Raw genomic sequence first — 20304 nt, forward strand, 5'->3', positions numbered from 1 at the left:
TTTGAGACAGGGCCCTCTACACAGCCCTAGATATCATGGAACACTGTGTAGACCAGGTTGGCCTAGAACTAGCAGAGATCCACCTGCCTCTGCCACCACACCTGGCCTCTACCTTGCAACTGTAAGCTGAAGTAGCTTTTAGCTCCCTCTCCTAGGCAGTTTTTTGGTCAGTGTTATAGCACAGCCTCAGACATCAAACTAGAACACCTCTTAACTACCTGATACATTTTTCTGTTTTGCTTAAAGAAGGGTGCCAAATCAAGGGTATTCTCAATAACTTTTATGATTTTGGTTTTTTTTTTTTTTTTTTTTTTTTTTTTTTTGGTTTTTCGAGACAGGGTTTCTCCGTGTAGCTTTGCGCCTTTTCCTGGAACTCACTTGGTAGCCCAGGCTGGCCTCGAACTCACAGAGATCCGCCTGGCTCTGCCTCCCGAGTGCTGGGATTAAAGGCGTGCGCCACCACCGCCCGGCTAACTTTTATGATTTTTAATAATATATTAGACTATAATTTGTATGAATTAACTACCTTAGGACCTTAAATATATAGCTAGTCAAACAATTGCTTTTTATAATATGAAATGGATTCTAAATAATTACATTTTGAATGTTACCAGAATGAAAATCTCTTACCTTGAAATTTTCTGTGACCAGAGTAAATAATTTGGTTGAATTTCCCACAACACAAGCAGTATTTGACATTATTATTTCCAAAGGTGATAAAACTTTGAGTTTAGTGATCACCTGAAATTGTTAAAATAATCATTTTCTAAATGTAAACAAAAAACAGCTTCCAAAGTAGTTATATATTATTCTAAGAAGTAAATTACTAAGATGTGCAGATAAAATCCAACAGTTCTAATTCAATGTTTCAGTTAAAATGTACTTCAAATGCTGATGTATTAAACATCTCTACCTAAATACAAATATAAAATATCAGGCCGGGCAGTGGTGGCGCACGCCTTTAATCCCAGCACTCGGGAGGCAGAGACAGGCGGATCTCCGTGAGTTCGAGGCCAGCCTGGGCTACCAAGTGAGTTCCAGGAAAGGCGCAAAGCTACACAGAGAAACCCTGTCTCGAAAAACCAAAAAAAAAAAAAAAAAAAAAATCAGAAACATAGGCCATAATTCACTCAATGGTTTTACCAGTCTAAATTCAAAATTAATCTGAGTTTATCAAATACTTATTTCCAATACAATTTTTTTTACATTAATGTGCTTGTTTTTTTTTCTTTTGTGCATCTATAATCACTTCAAATTTCTGAGTTGTAAAAAAACTTACCTTTGCATATGTTGTGTTGTCTGCAAACTGTGACAATACAATCTGTGGGCTTTTTAAATCAATGCTTGCCATTCCTATCTCACCCCTGGCCAGCCCTCTTCCTTCCACCACGGCGACAATGACGGACGGGGCGTGTGCAGACACTGCAGAAGATGTGACTGGTAACAGTTTGCAAATCAAGAACACACATGAATGTTAGTAGTTGTTTATAATTCCTTCATATAAGACCTCAAAGCCCTAAGTAGTCTATTATTTTTGTATCTTTTATTTATTCTTTGACAATTTCATACATGAAACACAATGTATACTAATCATTGATCACTCCCACTACCAACCCTGCTCTTCTCTCAGTCCATGCACACTCCCACTCCAACATGTCTCCTTCCATCTTTTTTTTCTACTGAGTACTAGTGCTGCCTGCAGGAATGGTGACTGATCTGTGGCCTTGACCTTGTACAGGTCTTGTACAGGTACCAAATCTAGTTAATACATCCAAAAGAAGAACCTTTGTTTACTTCTTTGTTTTAGTTTTTCAAGACAGAGTTTCTCTGTGTATCCCAGGTTATACTGGAGAGATTCACCTGCCTCTGCCTCCCACATGCTGGGATTAAAGGCATGTACCACCACCACCCAGTGAACATTTATTTACAAAAAACAAACAAAACAAAACAAAAACTCCATTACCAAACAGTATTGTGTCAGGCTGGGCTTGGTGGTGCACAACTTTAATCCCAATATTCTTGAGTCTGATCTCTGTGAGTTCAAGGCCAGCCTGGTCTACAAATCAAGTTCCAGGATAGCCAGGACTGTTACACAGAAAAACCCTGTCTCTAAAAACAAAACAAAAAAAGTATTATGTCAAAACTTAACTTCACATTAAGGATTTTTTGTTTGCCTTAATTTTGAGACAGGATGTAGATCCCCAGCTACCTAGAACTTGCTAAGGAGAACAGACTGGCCTCCAACTTGAGGCAATCCTCCTGTCTCTGTCTCTCAAAAAATGCTGAGATTACAGGCCTACACTACCAACTGCTGTCTGCCAGCTTGTGAGGTTTTTGCAAACTCAGAGGTGGCTATCCTTGTATCTGGGTTACAGTTTTCTGATTTCTGGGCTGAGCTCCCACATCAAGCCTTAATTTTACACATAGAGGATAAGCTTATACATTGGTTTATTTTTTAATTTTACTGGAATAAAGTCATTAAGGGAATTTTTAATTTGGGGTTAAAACACATATTGTTCACCTTACTCTATAAATGTTGTGGAACAATCCTTCTATACACTGTGTAAATATATGTTGCTATGATTGGTTTAATAAACAAGCTGACTGGCCAATAGCTAAACAGGATAAAGTTAGGCGGGAAAGCCAAACTGAGAATGATGGGATGAGAAAGGGTGGAGTCAGAGGAGTCACCAGCTAGATAGAAAATGAGTTGGACACACAAAATGGGATAGAGGAAAAAGCCATAAGCCTTGGGGCAGCACTCAGATTAATAGAAATGGATTAAGTTGTAAGAGCTGGTTAGTAACAAGCCTGAGCTATTGGCCAAGCATTTATAATTTATATTAAGTCTCTAAGTCAGTTATTTGGGAAGTGGCTGCTGGTTATTGGGAGCAGACAGTTGGGACAGGAAACTCTGTCTACATATAAGTCTAAAATTATTTTACAAGTAACCATAAAGCAGAAAATATAATATAGTAACTGTCCTGTCTTACTCAAGAGCTGACTACAAGCAACAAATGGAAGTGTATACACATAAATGTACTGTGCAACTACCAGTATATAGCTCCAAGCACCAACATTCACTAAGTGTGTATCATATGTCAAGGGCATCTTAAATTATTTACTTCATTTAATTGTTATAAAACTCTACCAAAGAGGTACTATTTACTCAATTTATTTTAAGGGAGACTGAGAGATTAGCTCAGTGATAGAGTGAGCCTACTGTGTGTCAGAACTTGGATTTGATCCCCAACACTAGTAAGTATATGAGTGAATGAATGAATGAATGAATAGCATGCATAAATTTCAAGTGTAAAAGAAAGACTTCTTTGTTCAATGTACAGACAGATATTTAGGATGGCTGAAATGCAGAAGGGAAGTGAGAAGATGCTGTGAGATACTGGATATATTTGCTAAAGAGACAGATGTGAAACAGCCCTCATGATGATGCCCACATACTTACACTTGATCTGATAGCAACAGAGAAGCAAAATTATTAGAAATACTGAATGTACTTAGGTAGATCCTATGGGCCTCACTGTATCCTCAGCATTCATATGCTGAAGTTCTAATCCTCAGCAACTAAGAATGTGACCTTATTTACCTATATCTGAAAACCATGTTTGCCCTTTACAGAAGTTATTAATATTAAGTGGGCCAGTTAAGTGGCCTTAGCCCATTATAAATGGCATACAAATGTGAGAACATTAGGGCACAGACATACTGTGGGAAGAGACCAAAAAAATAGCCAAGAGTAACACAAGTAGAGAGGACTCAGATAAGAAAATAAATGTTTAAGGCAATCAACTTGTATTTGTTGTAGAAGACCCAGCAAAATGAATGCAGTACATGAACACAAAATGGATCAATAAAATACATCTATAATGTAGTTTCTAAAAGAAAGTACAATAAGCATAAAAACCATAAGTCTTGTGGTTGGCTGTGAGATGATCCCCAGTCATGAACTGAAGGAAGTAGCCAAGAAGACTACGTCCACATTCCCCCCATCCAGAAAAAATGGATTATGGATGTTTGTCTTTGTTTAGGGGTTTGGTTACAAATTGTTATTGGTCATAGTCAATCTCTTTCTAAAATAAGAAAAGGGGATAAGATATAGAAATGATGAAAAAAAGGTAGATTATTGAATCTATTTTAATCCAAAAAAACAGGTGTTAATCTCAAAATACACTGGTATGGATTTTGGTTTATTAATACAAATTTAAGGTCAATTTTGTTATACTGTATATACAGTTCCATTCTTGTTTAAGATATTATGTTTATGCAACTCATTTAAAACTGTAATGTATAATTTAGAAATACAGATTAATAATTAGTCATCTATGATAATCAAACTTATAGTCATGTTAATTAAGTTTTCTAGGTATACACAGATATATTTCAATTAGGTAGGTAATCTTCAAACACTTCAAAGACCAACAAAATATGGCATTTAAAATGTTTTAAAAACTTAGCCGGGCGGTGGTGGCGCACGCCTTTAATCCCAGCACTCGGGAGGCAGAGACAGGCGGATCTCTGTGAGTTCGAGGCCAGCCTGGTCTCCAAAGCGAGTTCCAGGAAAGGTGCAAAGCTACACAGAGAAACCCTGTCTCGAAAAACCAAAAAAAAAAAAAAAACTTGCCGGGCGGTGGTGGCACACGCCTTTAATCCCAGCACTCGGGAGGCAGAGGCAGGCGGATCTCTGTGAGTTCGAGGCTAGCCTGGTCTCCAAAGCGAGTTCCAGGAAAAGCGCAAAGCTACACAGAGAAACCCTGTCTCGAAAAACCAAAAAAAAATGTTTTAAAAACTTATACTTTTCTGGGCAATGAGACATGTCTGCCCCTGGCAGCACTAATTTACTTTAAAGAGAAAGATGGGCATCGAAGACACTCCTTTACTTTCTTTACAGCAAAAGTTAGCCATTTGGGCAAAAAACTGTTCTTGCCTTGACTGCTTGACAATATGTTATATAAACTAGACATGCAGGACCTATAGGAAGATGACCACTGAACTTTACAAGGCAAGATGGTCCTTCAGGTTCCTGCTTTACAGAAGAAACTACCAGACATTCTACAGGACACAGGGTGAAGCAACTGATGAACTTTGCCAGAATGAATAGAACAGTCCTTAAAATTTCCTGCTTCACTGAAAGCTATGCCAGAAACTCTAGGCTTTTAGGCTGAAGACAGATGCCCTAACATTACAGAGGAACTTTGGATGACTGTCCAGGTAGCCAGATGTCTTTGTCATTTCTAGAATTATGGAAGTTGTTTGCAATGCACTTCCTGTTTACTCAGGTAATATTACATCCTTCTGGGGTCTTTGATGGAGTTGAAGACTAAATATAGTTTTCCTTAGTCATGATAAAAGATAAATTAGGCCGGGCGGTGGTGGCGCACGCCTTTAATCCCAGCACTCGGGAGGCAGAGCCAGGTGGATCTCTGTGAGTTCGAGGCCAGCCTGGGCTACCAAGCGAGTCCCAGGAAAGGCGCAAAGCTGCACAGAGAAACCCTGTCTCGAAAAACGAAGAAAAAAAAAAAAAAAAAAGATAAATTAGATATAAAACTTCAGACTCACAAAAATAGGATAGATGACAGAATATTTTCTTTAATTTTGCCAAATATAAATAGACTAGATATTGTAACTGTAATTCTTGCTTGATAACTGTTTTGTTATATATAATTTTATTACGTTAAAGTTAAAACCTTACTTTTTTTTTGTTTGTTTTTCAAGACAGGGTTTCTCTGTGTAGCTTTGTGCCTTTCCTGGAACTCGCTTTGTAGACCAGGCTGGCCTCGAACTCATAGAGATCCGCCTGTCTCTGCCTCCCGAGTGCTGGGATTAAAGGCATGCGCCACCACCACCCAAAACCTTCCTCTTTGATTAGATAGAAAAGGAGAAATGTTATAGGATGTCTTTCTGTATGCTGTGAATATATGTGGCTCCCATTGGATAAAAAAATAAAGCTGTTTTGACCTATGGCAAGAAAGCTTACAGCCAGGTGGGAAAGCCAAGCAGAGATACATAGAGAAGGGCGGAGTCAGGAGAGAGGCGAATCTGCAGCCAAAGGAGCAACAAGATGCCCTCAGACTGGTAATATCACGGCCATGTGGCAACATACAGATTAATAGAAACAGGTTAATTTAAGATGAAAGAGCTAGCTAGCAAGAAGCTAAAGCTATAAGCCACCCAGTTTGTAATTAATATAAGCCTCTGAGTAATTATTTTATAAGCGGCTGTGGGACTGCTGGTGGGAGAGATTCATCCAGACTGCTGAGCAAGGCAGGACTGGAAAAATTTCCATCTACACCTGGCCCCCAGCAGGTGGTGCTATTGAAATGGTGACTGGGTACTAAAGGTAGGTGTTGGCTATCTAAACATTTTTTAAGGTGTAATGACAACACTGGGCAATATGAATTGTCACCTCTATTATAATCGTGATGGGGCTACCATCGTATATGCAGTATGTCTCCACTGAAATGCCATTATGTATCATTATGTGCTTCAAAAATAATGTAGCATCTTAAAATGTATGCACATATGTTACACAGCTGTTCTTTCTGAATGAAGCATTCCTTCCTGGAGGCTCCATTTCTTCTTAGGTAGTATAAGCAGGAATACTTTCTTCAGGAGGAGACTAGGGCGGCTACCTTTAGGTGGGGCAGGAAGCTCTAGGAACCCATGCCCGGGGGAACTGTTCAGTGAAGTCGCTGTTCTGAGTCACCCATTTTCCTACCCCCAAAATCTCAGTGAGTGAGATCTCAAGCTAGAGTTGGGTGGATCTTTTCTTTGGTCTGCTTTTGATGCCTTATCTAGGGTGGACAGATGCTTGTTCTTATCTTCCCAGAAAGAATCAGGCAACATTTACACACCCTGTAGCCAAGACATAGTCTTATATATGCCTTAGAGAATTGGTGCACACCAAACATCCACTCACTGATCCCTCAATGAAACTGAGTACATTTAGATAAAAATTAAAATTTCAGTATTAGAAAAAACACTTGAGAGTACTGTTAGGATCAAAGTTTTCACTTAAATATCACATGAAAGAGATTTTTTCCTTTTTGTCAAAATAAGTTCAGATAATGCAAGGTTACACTTATTAACCAACAACAGGAAGCACGTAGCCATGTCAGTCTACCCTGATCACATGGGTCAATGACAGATGTACCTTCCAGTTCTCCATATCAGTGATGGATGAAGTACAAATGAGCTAGCCACCCAATTTATAATTTACAAAACTTTAAAATTTTCAAAAGAACATCAGGGTTAATCTTTCACCAATTTTACCTGAATATCCTACTTGAGGTGTCCAACTTTTATAGCCTGATCTCTGGGGATTTCCAGCAGATAACGGAGTTCTAAATATTTGTGGATAATTGGCATCTCGTGCAGAAGATGAGCTTGTTGTACCAATAGGAAAATTGGATGCAACTGTGTGTTTTGCATAAGATCTTTTGTTTCCAAATGATGAACCTAAATTTGAAAAATTATGAATAATTCTTAATGATAAGCATTAAGGAATTATGTATTAATCCTAAAACTTACATATCTACTTTCTGTATATTTAATCTGATAATTTAAAAATTATAATAATTATTGACAATTGTGCTCATGGCTTTATTAGTTTGTATTATCACAATAGCAGGTTCCCTAATATTTTCATACATGTATGTATTGTATTTTGATCATCTCCAACCTCCATTATTACCCTCTCTTGTGCCCCTGCTACTCTTACCGACCCTTCCTCTTCCCAGCCAGCCTCCCTCTACTTCTATGTCTCTTTTGATCGCTGACAATTTTTGTTTGTTTGTTGTTCTTAAGCAAATCTCACTATGTATCTCAGGCTGCAGCTGAATTCACTCTATAGTCCAGAGTTGCCTCCAACGTATGGTCCTCCTGCCTCAGCCTCCTGAGTGCTAGAATTATAGGCACGTGCCACCACACCTGGCTTGATAATCATGTACTAACACATGGTGCTGACACAGTGCTGGGGGTGTGTGCAGTGCATAGAGTGCTTGCCTGGTGTGCATGAGGTCCTGGGTTCCATCCCCAGCACCACATAGCCATATGTGATAATGCATACCTGTACTCTCAGCACTTGAGAGGTAGAGGAAAGCGGTTCAGAAGTTCAAGGTTATCCTCACCTACAGAGTGAGCTGGGACCAGCCTGAGACACATGGGATTTTGCTTCAAAAAATGAATTCATTGATTAAGGGGATATTCTGATATGGCTCTTGCCTCTACAAGTTCACTAAGACTACTCTTGCTAAAATCAGGTTTCCTTTCAGCCAGCAGGTGTAGTTTATACTGTAATTAAATGTCTTCTCCTTCATTAACCTCCTCATCTGAAAGTCTCTTCCTATGCAAACCGTGTTAGACAGTCGGCTTCAGGTTCACTTGGCTTCAGTACTTTTTCAGACAGTTGCTTACCAACATGTTACCTACTTTAGAGCCATGTCATAACATTTCACGCAGTGTACATAAATAGCCCAGCACAGTGTCTGGTAACACAGAAGCTCCAAAGAAACAAACAAGCAAATGAAAACACAGGGCTCTCCCACCCCTGATTTCTATGCCACGTGTCCTTGCCCTCCTCACTCTGCCTGCAGTTTCCGGTACCAGTCCCCTTCTCTGCCTTCCTCTTGACTGTCAGCCTACAGAGTTCACTCTACGGAACCAACATTGATTTACTCTGGGCATCTCATTCCCAGCACCCACATGGTAGCTCACAACCATCTGTAATGAGATCTGCCTCCCTCTTCTGGCCTGAAGGGATACATGCAAGCAGAACACTGTACACATAATAAAGAAATAAATCTTAAAAATAGGGCTGGAGAGATGGCTCAGCAGTTAAGAGCACTGGCTCTTCTTCCAAAGGTTCTGAGTTCAATTCCCAGCAACCACATGGTGGCTCACAACCATCTATAATGCGGTCTGGTTCCCTCTTCTGACATGCAGGCATACATGCAGCTGTATATATAATGAATAAATAAATTAAAAATAAATAAATAAATAAAAGATTTCAGGTGATGTAGCTGGGGGTGGAATGGGATAGAGGTGGGGGTGACGGTGGTGGTGGTGGGGCACGTCTTTAATCCCAGCACTTGGGAGGCAGAGGCAGGCAGATCTCTTAGTTCCAAGACAGCCAGGGCTACAGAATAAACCCTGTCTTGAAAAAAAACAACAAAACAAAAGAAGCCTCAAAACAGCAACAAAAACAAAATAAGCTCTGTGAGTTTGAGGCAGGCCTGGTCTACATAGCCAGTTCCAGGACAGACAGGGTTATACACAGAGACCCGATCTCGAAGAAAATTTCAAAAGTTAGAGGCTAGCGGTACAGCTCAGGGGTTAAGAATACTTGTGTGCAGCCATGAGGACTTGAGTTCAGATCCCAGCTTGTTACAGTCCAACAGTCTGGGCACAAGGCTTGCCCTCCACCAGCCTAGCTGACGAAGTCGGCTTCCAGGTTCAAGGAGAGTCTGCCTCAAAGGGATAAGACAGAAAGCAATGGAAGAGGCTTCCTGATGGCTCCATCTGGTAGGAAACGTACACACTCATAAAAATATATTCAAGATCATGCACCAGCCAGGTGTAGTGCTCATGTCTCTCACTTCAGTGCTGAGGGCTGAGGAGGAGGAGAAGCACAACTTCAAGGGCCTGAACTGAGCTACACAGGGAGTTTGAGACCAGGCTCCTGGGCTATGCACAGAGAACTCATACACATAAAAAGTAGATAACTCCATAAAGTGAAAATAAAGAAATGTCACCATATCTCGCAACTTCTTGGACATAAACTTTTATATGTCTTCCAAGAATTTCTAAATGTCCAAGGGTGAACACATTGTCTCTCTACCAGTGTTCACTTTCTTTATTACCAGCCATTTTGAACTTTTATTCATCCACTTTACTTAACTCTTGAAAATCTATAAATATGTCAAATAGTCCTCCTCTTTTTACAGGGTCTTAATCTGCAGCCCAGGCTGGCCTCAAAATCCTCATGCCTTAGCCTCTTAAATAGAAAACAGGAAGATTACAGGCATGCCCCACCATATTCAGCTAAATCATTATCTTTTTTTTTTTTTTTTAATGTTTTTGGGGCTGGGAAGACGGCTCAAAGGATAAGGCGCAAGCAGGGGTACTGGAGTTCTGACTCCCAGGATACACACAGATGCCAGATGGCAATGTGACCCATCGTGATTCAAGTTCCTGGAGGACCAAGATGGAGTTCAAGGAGCAACCTGGCTAGCTAGATTGGCCATATTGATAAACTCTGGGGTCAACTGAGAGACCCTGCCTCAGTGAGTACGGTGGAAAGTAACAAAGAAAGACTCCTAATATCAACCTGGGCCTTTTAGGCTCACACATACGCTCACACACAAAAGCCTCCACACATTTGAACATGCATGCATGCATACATACACACACACCCACCACACAGACACATGCAAAATAAATAAACGTGTCTTGTGGCTCAGTTCTGTTCCAGATTCCCACTTCAGACTTGTCAGACAGACAGTTCATCATCATGGTTTATGGAATCATGTCTCTGAAATTCTTAAGCTTGCTTCTCTTAACCATTTTTAACCTAATATTAAACACAGAAGACTTCAACAAGTACTTCTTCACTCACAAAATCAGTCAATCAATCCTCTCTTTATCGTCCATACGAGCTGAACTCACCCTGGAGGACCTTTCACCCCTTTAAATGTATGCCTGTGCACCACAGAGGCCAGAAGAGGACATCAGATGCTCCGGCATCAGAGTTACAGACAGTTGTGAGCCCCTGTGCGTGCTGGGAATTGAACACTGGACCTCTGAAAGAGCAGCTGGTGCCCTTAACCGATGAGCCATCTCTCCAGTCCCAGAAGGACCAACTTTAACAGTTGAGCATCTGAATTAGATGAGATGTTCACTTTAACCTATTATCATCCCATTTTAGAACTTAAAGACTAAAACCCGTCAGCCAAAGCTCAGCTCTCCATTATTAGAAAACGTACGCACAATCTCCCATTCACCATATACTTTAAGAAGTAGGGGACCAGCGAGATGACCCAATGGGTGGAAGCATTCCCCACCAAGCCTGACTCCCAGGGCCCACTTGGTGGAGGTAGAGAGCTGTCTCCAGAATGTTGTCCTTTGACCTCCACACCTGAGCCTTGCATGCCGACCCACTCACTCAGAGGGGTTTGGGGGAAAAAGGTGAAAAACATTTTTTGAGGAAATTGAAGGTCAGGCATGGTGGTTCATGGTATAATACAGCACTCAAGAGGCTAAGGCAGGAGGATTGCTGAAGAACTTCAGGGCAGGTTTTTCTACTAGTGAATGTAAGTGAAGCCTGGGCCATAGAGAACCTGCCTTAAACAAACAAGAGGAGGCAGAGCTAAGCCACACTTCCTTTCAGCGTCTTAAAGCCGCCGTGCTTTGTTTGGTCTGCAATTGTGAGACCAGCTCATTCTGGAGCCCAGGCTAGCCTTGAACCGTGATCGCCAGTGTTGAGGTTAAAGGCACGAACCACCGGGGCCCCTGCACCCCGGTTAGCGAAGACTTGTAGTGACTATCAAACTCCCCGGCTCGGTGTGCATCTTCTAGGATGCTGTGGCACTCAAGGCCCCGGCCCGCCGTGGGACCCGCGCCCCGGCCCGCCGTGGGACCCCGGCCCGCCGTGGAACCCGAGCCCCGGCCCACCGTGGGAGCCGAGCCCCGGGCCCGCCGTGGGACCCCGGCCCGCCGGGGGAGCCGAGCCCCGGGCCCGCCGTGGGAGCCGAGCCCCGGGCCCGCCGTGGGACCCCGGCCCGCCGTGGGAGCCGAGCCCCGGGCCCGCCGTGGGACCCCGGCCCGCCGGGGGAGCCTTGCCTGGCGCGGGCCGCACGGGGCTGCTGCTGCTGCTGCTCCTGTCGGCCGCGGCGCCTTCCGTGCTGGGCCGGGACGTGGAGGCCGGGGCCGAGAGATGTCCGCGCGGGGTCCCGCGTGGGGAGCTCGAGGCTGAGGAGGCCGCCTGCCTCAGCATCCCTCAGGCCTCTGCGACACGCGAGGATCTGCGCGCGGCTTCGAGCACCGCAAGGTCACGCCGCCGAAAGGCGGGAGAACAGGCGCAGGCGCAGTGCGCTCGCGGCGCAGGCAAGGAGCCGCGCACAGCGCAGGCGCGGGCCCGGGCCGTTGTCCCCTTTGCCTGGCCTGTCCCAGCACGTTATTCAGAAGCACAGGTCAGCCTCCACAATTCAAGGCCCACCAATCACCAACAACCTGGGGTATCAACTGTCACAACAGTTCTTTCTCTTATTACGAAATTTATGTTTTTAATAATTTTCACACTAGCCAAGCACTTGGAGGGGACCTTGTGAGGACTGAACCCAGGGTCTTGCATAATAAACGCATGCCTCAGTTACATCCCCAATACACTTACCCCTGAGTTTTAGTTCATCACCCTGTGCCTAGTACCCAGTGTCTAAGAATGAAGGTGTATTGTACACATGGCACAGTAACACCCGTGAGGTCACACGGACAGTTACAGCCAGCAGTTACAGAGTAGGGGGAAAAAAGTTTCAACTACAGCTTTGCACTTAACCTTTGGAAAACTCTTTACAGTCCTTAAATATAGCAACTTCCAGGTGGCAGCACTGAGGAAAAATGCTCTCCAGTTAACAGGACATATGTAGTGTAGCGGTTTCAGTAAGAATCCCCACCCCCCAACGCTGCCCCCTCCACACACACACACACATCATCTTATATTTGAATTCTTAGGAAGCAGCACCGCTTGTTGAGTAGGTATGGCCTTGGAGGAAGTGTTACTGGGGGGTGGGCTTTGAGGTTTCAAATGCTCACGCCAATTTCTCCCTCTTGCAATCCAGATGTTAGAACTCAGCTACTTCTCCAGCAACATCTGCCTGCAGGCCACCATGGACTAAACCTCTGAAAACCAGGCTTCACAGCAATAGAAAAGAGACATGTAGAGTATACCAGGTGTGTAGCCTCATGGTCTGTGACTGAAATACTTAAGCAACTCTTCTTGGGACATTGGAAGACACCTGGACACTAACCTGTCTATCAGGTGTGCACATTTGACAGGCTACTTGCTGGGAATGCAAGTGGATCCCCAGAACTCTAGCACTTGGTTGGGGATGATGTGGAGGCCTAGCACCAAGTGGGACTATCTCAGAAAGGGGAGAGGATTCGTTTGTTTCCTTCCTTTTGTGTGTCAAGGGGCAGAGGTTCAACCCAGAAGTAAATATATACTAAGTCCAAATTTATACCAACAGTTCACCCAATCTGTGACCAATCCACACCAATCCACCAATCAATTCAAAACTCAATATAATGTCAAATGTCCAGTGTTTCCCAAGATTTAACTCATTAGACAGGGGCTCATCAGACCCAAGAAACAATTCCACCTAAACCCATGAAGCAAACCAACTCATTAAGAATGATTGGGGGGGGGGGGGGGGGCAAAAAACAAAAAACTTTTTGGGCTGTGGGTAACTCAGCTGCATGCCTACAAGATCCAAACCAACAGTGGAGCCTGGAGTTTCCTGAAAAATTTGCCTACAGCCCCACGCATGCATCCTCCTTACCAGTTGTTTATGATTTATAGCCTTGTAAATAATCTCCACAAAGGGAATGTTTCCTAAAGAAATAGCTACATACACAACAGCCACTCAATTAATTTGTTCATCTTTTATTTAAATCTTGAGTTTTACTCTATCAGTTAACAAAAATCATTTGCCATCACAATTGTCACAGGTCAACAGGACACGGAGGCACCAATTAAATACTAGCTCTTTCATTTGCTGTTATGGAGATATCAGAAACATTCTAAATACATGTTTACTTTACAATACATATAATTATATAATTTATCATTAGCATGAGATATACAAAATATTAACAGTCACTTCTAGGTTTGATAAACACTTCAACTATCTGTGACTCTAGCTCACTAGTTCAGGCTGGACATTCACCCTCTGAAGCACCTCTTCAGGCATGCAAAAGACAGGACTAACAGGTTTAATCTGTTCTTCTCCCAGGAGTGACAATCCAGCAATGCCAAATAAGGTATGAAAAGGATCCACCTGTGGGAAGTGTATAAACAGTTAAGACATAAAAACTCAATAATCGACCCACAGAATGAAGTTTATTCAATTTCTGTATATAGCTTTAACAAGTTTTCTGAAAGACTCCAGTGCTTTTAACATGCAGGACCTCACCAACAGTATTTCTATAAGCTCCAGCCTCAGACTCTCAAAGCAGCCTTTAGAACTATTTCTACAGCCCAAACAAAGGCCCAGAACCATAAATCAACCAACAGTGAAAAACTGCAAAACCACAGAATTGTACTTGCCATATCTCCTGGCCTGTCTGCAAAGCCTCCTGTCTCTTCATCTTGACATGCTAAGATGAAGCTGCGCAGCTTTTCTCTGTCAATCCAGTGAAGTCTCCCAATTATCTTTAGGGAGGCCAAAACCCACCAGGAATAGCACACATCCGGTAACTAGAAGGGGGGCGGGAGGAACTAGTCAGACTGTTGGCACTTTTACCGCTCTACTTCCTTAGAAATTATTTTATGTCTAATCCCATGCTCCAACAGTAGGAAGTGAACAAGGGTCAGGAATGGTGGACAGAACTAAGGACCCTGAAGCAGCACAACTGCTACATTTTAGGCATGTACAAGATGGTAACAATGAAAACCCAGAAACGATCACTGGGCAAGTTGAGACTACTTCCTACATATTGGCACTCACACTTCAGGACTAGGTGGCAAACAGACATTGATTTAACTTAAAATATCCTACTCAAGTTTTCAGCTGAGGTCATTAGTATAGATTCATGAAACCACGAGACAAGATTTTCTAGGCAGACCATTTTCAACTAGTGCTGTCCAGGTAGACACATATCTGCTGAGAATTAACCCCGCAGATCCTTCAGCCTGCATTTTACTGAGCTCCAAGAATGACTAATAGGCACGTTAAGATAGCCTGGTTTGTCTCCGCCAAAGTTCAATTACTAGTATAAACTGAGGCCTTGCTTAGATACTACCTGTGGGTACACCTCCCTGCCCATCACTCCCACAAGCACAGGAAACTAGCACATACAGCTTCTCTCTGCCCCTCACACATAGTAAGCTCCACTTGCTACAGGTTAACTAACTATAAAGTAAGTCCTGTTAATAAATGCAAATGCCAGTTTACTTTCATTGGAAGTATTTAATTGTCTATATGTGCCAGCATTTTCTGTAGGCAAACAAATTACATGGCTTCAAGATGAAATGTTCTGCAAAAATTGTCATTTACTCAGATTTCAGTGTCTGCAGCAGCTTTGGGATGGGATAGCTGACACACTTCATTCAAGTTAATTTTTTTTTTTTTTTTTTTTTTTTTGCTGTGCCTGTATGCTAACTTAATAGCCTACTTACTCTGTGGCTACCATATTACCTGAGCGGCCTAGATTCAATGTTGAGTGTTCACTATGGCCCTTACCACCTTTACTGACAGGGTCTTTCTACATAGCCCCGGCTATCCTGGGTCTCCCTAAGTAGACCAGACTGGCTTCATTCAAACTCATTTACAAATATCTCATGCCTGTGCCTCCCAGGGTCAATGAGAGCCGAGTTCTATTTTCACTATGACCTCTCACTCTCCTTAAGGAGTACTGAAACTACAAAAAAGAAAAGCTCAGTTTTAAGTACACAGCACCACCCACTCAAGGAGCCACTACAGACAATACCTTCTCAGGTCTTCCATTGAGTCCACCTGAGGGCAACTGTCGTTCACAAAGCCACCAACCAAGTAAGTCAGAGTTCACTTGATGCAACTGACTAGTTATCGCCAGGAATCCTGTGCAACAATAGATCTAAAATTACAGACATAAAGTACACAGGTATAATTTAATAGTAAGTTACAAACACTACCAAAATTATTCAAACTCCATCCATCTCGTATCAGTTTACATTAGGACTCAATGTCACAGTGAAATATGCTTGGAATTTCTTTATGGCCAATTAACTTACAACTTACACAATGTTCTCTGGACAAAAATATGTCCTAACTCGGACACACTGGGTCAGGTTAGAATGTTTTCATTGTTATAATTTAAGTCACACATGGAGGTTCATGTCTGCCATCCCAACAGTCTACAACTGACAATTAAAAGTACAAAATGTAGACCCCATATAGATAAGTGCATTATTTACAAGGACTGAAGCTGTGTACACAGCACATCCCCCCAAACCACTTTCCTTATGTAACAAGATATGGCCATTTACAACAATTACTATAAAACATTGTTTGTCTTTTAATTATTGGTTATCTCCTCTAGATTTTAATAGCAAACTTACCTGCCCGGCATGAGATTCAGAGCCCGGTCTGCACCCAAACCCACCATCAAAGTTCATACAGGACAAGACAAATTCAATTGCCTTTTCCACATTAATAGCATCAAGCTTGCCCTACAAAAAGAAATAAAACTTTTTACAAATGCCCAGAGCACTCACAAATGCTTAATCAGGTCCCTCAACACAACACTGAAAGCTTACCAAGAGAGCCAAAGTTGCCACTGCACAAAATGAGAATCTGGTATCAATTTCTCCTAAAAGACAAAAAAGAGCCAAGGCAGTCATGTAAACGCTACAGGTTTCTGAAGAACAAACCGAGAACCATGCCCACTCAATTCCCCAAAGCCCAGGCTAGCTTACGTTTACCTGGAGGCTATCTCCCCCAAAAGCTAAGGAAACCAGCTAGAAAAATAGAAAGCAACAGCCCTTCTAAGTAGCTTAGAGGGGCCCAAAAGGGAAGGAACCTACAAAATGGGAGGACTATTATATGCCAATGAACTCGTTACTGGTATGTTAAAAGGTTCACATCCCACAAAGCAGCTGGTCTCAGGCCTGCATTTTGTTCCACCCCAGAACAAATCATCTACAATAATCAAATGAATTTTTTCTACCTCCCAACTCAGATATTTACTAATTTCATAAACTTTTAAAGACTTCCTCTTTTCAGGGAGTTCAGTCCTTCAGAGCTACCAAATATTGGGGATAAAACTTGAACCTACCTTATCTTTTAGAGTGGTGTGCTGACAAACCAGCACGGCATGCTGGGACTTCCAGCAGGCCATTTATTCCAGTTAGACCAACTGCTTAGTGGGACCTGAAAAGATGGAACAACTTGAAATCTTACGATCACTACCAAGACAGAGATGTTGAGTATGGAGTAGCTGACTAAGACCAGTCTTACCCCACACGTCTCCAGCAAATGAACCGTCTTCTTTCTGTAGGCTCTGAACATACGCCACCACTTTATCTACGTCGATAACATTAATGCTGTCATACAAAGTAAGAATCTGAAAGGCAAGCGAGTATCACAGATTTGTTCTATAAGTCACCAATTAAGCCCCTCCACGTTTACTGTAAACTGCTCAAATGCACAGGCATTTAACCCCGAGTTAAAATTAGTCACTCCAAACCCTTAATCACAATGTTTTACTACATCAACATTGACAATCTGAGAAACTCAAGCTCTGGCTCTTGACTAAAACCAATTTTCTTTCTTTCTTTTCTTTCTTAAAACCAAATTTCTTTCTTTCTTTTCTTTCTTTCTTTCCTTCCTTCCTTTCTTTCTTTCCCGAGACAGGGTTTCTCTGTGTAGCTTTGCACCTTTCCTGGAACTCGCTCTGTAGACCAGGCTGGACTCGAACTCAGAGATCCACCTGCCTCTGCCTCCCGAGTGCTGGGATTAAAGGCGTGCACCACCCCCTACCTCCCCCACCCCCAGCTAAAAACAAATTTCAACTGGAGTCAGTTCCAGTTACATACAGTGAAATTGCCCTCCAAGGTCTCAGTATCACTTGAGAATTTACATCATGTTAGCATTCAGCTAATACATGCCATGACATCACTGACCTTGTAGGAAGGACTTCACACAAAAGGACAGAAGTAACTTTGACAGTAAGATACAGATTTCTTCTGCCTCCCCGTAAATTATAATCCCCAAACCCTAAGGAAACAAAGCATCTACCTGGACAGCACTCAGAGTGTAGAGAAGGTGCGGATCATGTCCAATGCTAGCACTTATTCCCCCACATTCGTGCTGGCATGACTTGATAAACACCAGGACTTCTTCTCTGTTCATCCGATCAAGCTGTCCCATGAGATCCATCACTGTCAAGCCCCAGTAGATGCCGCTCATTCTCAGGTACTCAGACATACAGTATTCCTAGGGATAGAAGTTTCTGAAATTTGAAATCTGAACTCCTAAAAAGGCCATTTCACATATAACCCACCTCAATTTTAAGACAATCGGGACCACCTTTAAATGAGGCTTTAAGAGTCTCCCACGTGCCAACAGCAGGTGAATTAATCAAAAGCAAGCAGCATTCCTACTCTTGTTTACCAGACACCAGTGTGTAACTGATTAACACTGCTGAGGATGGAAACCTCCATGGACCCCAGAACCTTCTGCTGCAGCTATAAAGCATTATTGTACAAGCATTCAGGTAAGGACCTCAGTGCCATCCGGCAAGCCAAGCCCAGCCTAGGGCTTAAAAGGGTAGGTAGACAGTTGACGGGGATCCATAGGACATTTAGGCCTATAACCCCCCTAAAATGAGTGCCTAACTAAAGTTATAGAAATTGCCAAGTATCAAGTGTTTATACTAATACCACATGTTCTGTAAGACCCAGATATACAGCTGCTGTATAGAAAATATTTTTACACAAGCAATTCCTCTTTGGAGAGGGTTTCTCCTCTTAGCATGGGGTTTTCTCCAACTCAATGATCCTGCTCGGCCCCTTGATGCTGACTGAGATCACAGGGGCGTGGTTAAGTTTTCCTGCCAGTATTTCCCAGGTACACTATCATAAGTTTAGGCAAAACCTTTTCAAGGTCTCAGCGTAATTCTAGAGCTAAGGTGTTTATTACACATCAGCATAATTCAGATAATACATGCCAACACATCATTGACCTCAAAGGTTTATACCCCAGCCAGAAAGGCACACACCCTCCTGCCTGCAAATCCTAGCCTACTTCAGAAATGCCTCCTTATGTACTGGTGTCGTGGAGGCCACCAAGTATCAACCTCCAGCATAGAAGGAACACCTATCATACTGGACTTCAAAGGGGAACATGTCAGCCCTCTGCAATTAGGTGGTGCTTAAGAAACAGGCCAAATACTACTGCAGCTGTTAGTCTCAGAAACTTTTCAGCAGAAAATCATACGCACATAATCATCTTTCTTTGAGCCATAGGAGGCAATATAATCGGCATGTTTGTCCAGTAACAGGGTGTCAGGTGCATCTGCCTTGATAGCAACATCCTTCTGCGGTGTGCCCTTGCGGTAAAAAAGCAGAGATTTCATGGTTACTTACTTACACGGTCTGAAAACGTGACATCCCCGATCAAGTATGTAACCGGCATCTTTCAAGTCTCAGAGTAATTCTAGAGCTAAAGTGGTTAATAATCAGCTTTAGATTCAGAATACATGCCAGCTCATCATTGACCTGAAAAGGCCGTCACACTTTGAAGTATGCCTACGAAACACAACGCAGACGCTTGAGGTTTCAGAGCACCTCCTGCAGTCCCCAAATGCTTGGTATCAGCTCCAAGTAGGTCAAACCAATTACCAAAACTTATTTTTTGATTCAGTCTCTGCTGTGAAGCCCTGCTTGATCTGAACTCCCTATGCAGACCAGGCTGGCCTCGAAATCAAGAGATCCGCCTGCTTCTGCCTCCGGTGTGGGCCAAGGCTGGCTCTCTTCCATCCCAGTTAAAACGTATAACTTTGAAACAATATCTTTAGTCATTTTCAAGAATCTGTATGTTCCAAATTATTATTTCCAAAAATAAATTCAAAATTACATCTAACCGGGGGAAAAAAAAAACAGGCACGCCCAAGTCCCCGCTGCAGAGAAAGAAATCAGGCCGCCCAATCGGGGTAGGCTCGCCCAGAGGGAAAGCGGATAAAACGAGCGGCCTCGAGAACTGCGGAAAACGCTGAGCAACCTCCAAGTCTGGCCTCAGGAGCCCGAGGCAGGAGCGTTGCTGGGAGCTCTAGGCCTCAAGCAGAGAGCATCGGCCTCGCAGGCCCGCCCGCCCGCCCGCCTCCGCGTGCTAAGCGAGCCCGCCCGGGCCGCCCCGGCCCCGCGCTCAGCCGCGATCCCGCTCTCACCATGTCCGACGCCGAAAGACAGAAGCGCGCCCGAGCACCGGGAGTCAAGGCCCGCGCGCCTGCGCACACGCGCGCGCCCGCCCGCCCACGCCCGTCACGCTCAGCCCGAAGGACCCCGCGGCCACCATTTAGCCGGTCACACTCCTGCCT

General features: G+C 43.1%; 2 protein-coding genes and 3 non-coding genes across 6 annotated transcripts in view; all 5 read right to left on the reverse strand.

The window, feature by feature from the left end:
- The window catches only part of Msh4 (mutS homolog 4), a 61767-nt gene extending 54303 nt beyond the window's left edge, over positions 1-7464 (reverse strand). The window contains exons 1-3 of the mRNA XM_052731885.1: positions 7288-7464; positions 1280-1437; positions 631-741 (exon numbers count right to left, since the gene is read on the reverse strand). Of these exons, the coding sequence (XP_052587845.1) occupies positions 631-741; positions 1280-1351 (183 nt within the window). The 5' untranslated portion in view covers positions 1352-1437; positions 7288-7464. The remainder of the gene's footprint in view (positions 1-630; positions 742-1279; positions 1438-7287) is intronic.
- Positions 7465-13656: 6192 nt separating this feature from the next.
- On the reverse strand, positions 13657-20252 carry Rabggtb (Rab geranylgeranyltransferase subunit beta). 2 transcript variants are annotated; one of them, XM_052731341.1, is made up of 9 exons: positions 20155-20252; positions 19210-19317; positions 18006-18203; positions 17226-17331; positions 16526-16578; positions 16328-16438; positions 15718-15843; positions 14336-14485; positions 13657-14066 (listed from the first exon to the last, which is right to left on the reverse strand). In XM_052731341.1, exons 1-9 carry the CDS (start codon positions 20155-20157, stop codon positions 13926-13928), a joined length of 996 nt encoding a protein of 331 aa, XP_052587301.1. In that variant the 5' UTR covers positions 20158-20252; the 3' UTR covers positions 13657-13925. The 2 variants fall into 2 exon arrangements, with proteins under 2 accessions (XP_052587301.1, XP_052587300.1); XM_052731340.1 differs by lacking the exon at positions 20155-20252 and having other exon boundaries at positions 19210-19359.
- LOC128106806 (small nucleolar RNA SNORD45) lies at positions 17820-17891 on the reverse strand. Its single transcript, XR_008216853.1, has one exon. It is a non-coding gene; the product is annotated as a small nucleolar RNA SNORD45 (small nucleolar RNA).
- On the reverse strand, positions 18870-18952 carry LOC128106804 (small nucleolar RNA SNORD45). Its single transcript, XR_008216852.1, has one exon. It is a non-coding gene; the product is annotated as a small nucleolar RNA SNORD45 (small nucleolar RNA).
- On the reverse strand, positions 19408-19487 carry LOC128106803 (small nucleolar RNA SNORD45). Its single transcript, XR_008216851.1, has one exon. It is a non-coding gene; the product is annotated as a small nucleolar RNA SNORD45 (small nucleolar RNA).
- Positions 20253-20304: the final 52 nt, after the last annotated feature.

The sequence above is a fragment of the Peromyscus californicus genome, unplaced genomic scaffold (assembly GCF_007827085.1).
Source record: "Peromyscus californicus insignis strain IS unplaced genomic scaffold, ASM782708v3 Scaffold_9__1_contigs__length_137607984, whole genome shotgun sequence".
Classification (NCBI taxonomy): domain Eukaryota; kingdom Metazoa; phylum Chordata; class Mammalia; order Rodentia; family Cricetidae; genus Peromyscus; species Peromyscus californicus.

Bases quoted from the DNA above. Each gene is read 5' to 3' on its own strand.
- Rabggtb (XM_052731340.1), bottom strand. From the start codon at position 19,344: ATGAAATCTCTGCTTTTTTACCGCAAGGGCACACCGCAGAAGGATGTT. The intron at 15,844-16,327 runs GTAAGTTTGCTA...CTGTAATTTTAG, and splicing joins CTGAATCTCATGCCGGGCAG to ATCTATTGTTGCACAGGATT. The intron at 14,486-15,717 runs GTATTGTCTGTA...CCCCCCTTCTAG, and splicing joins TCAATGGAAGACCTGAGAAG to TTACCGGATGTGTGCTATTC.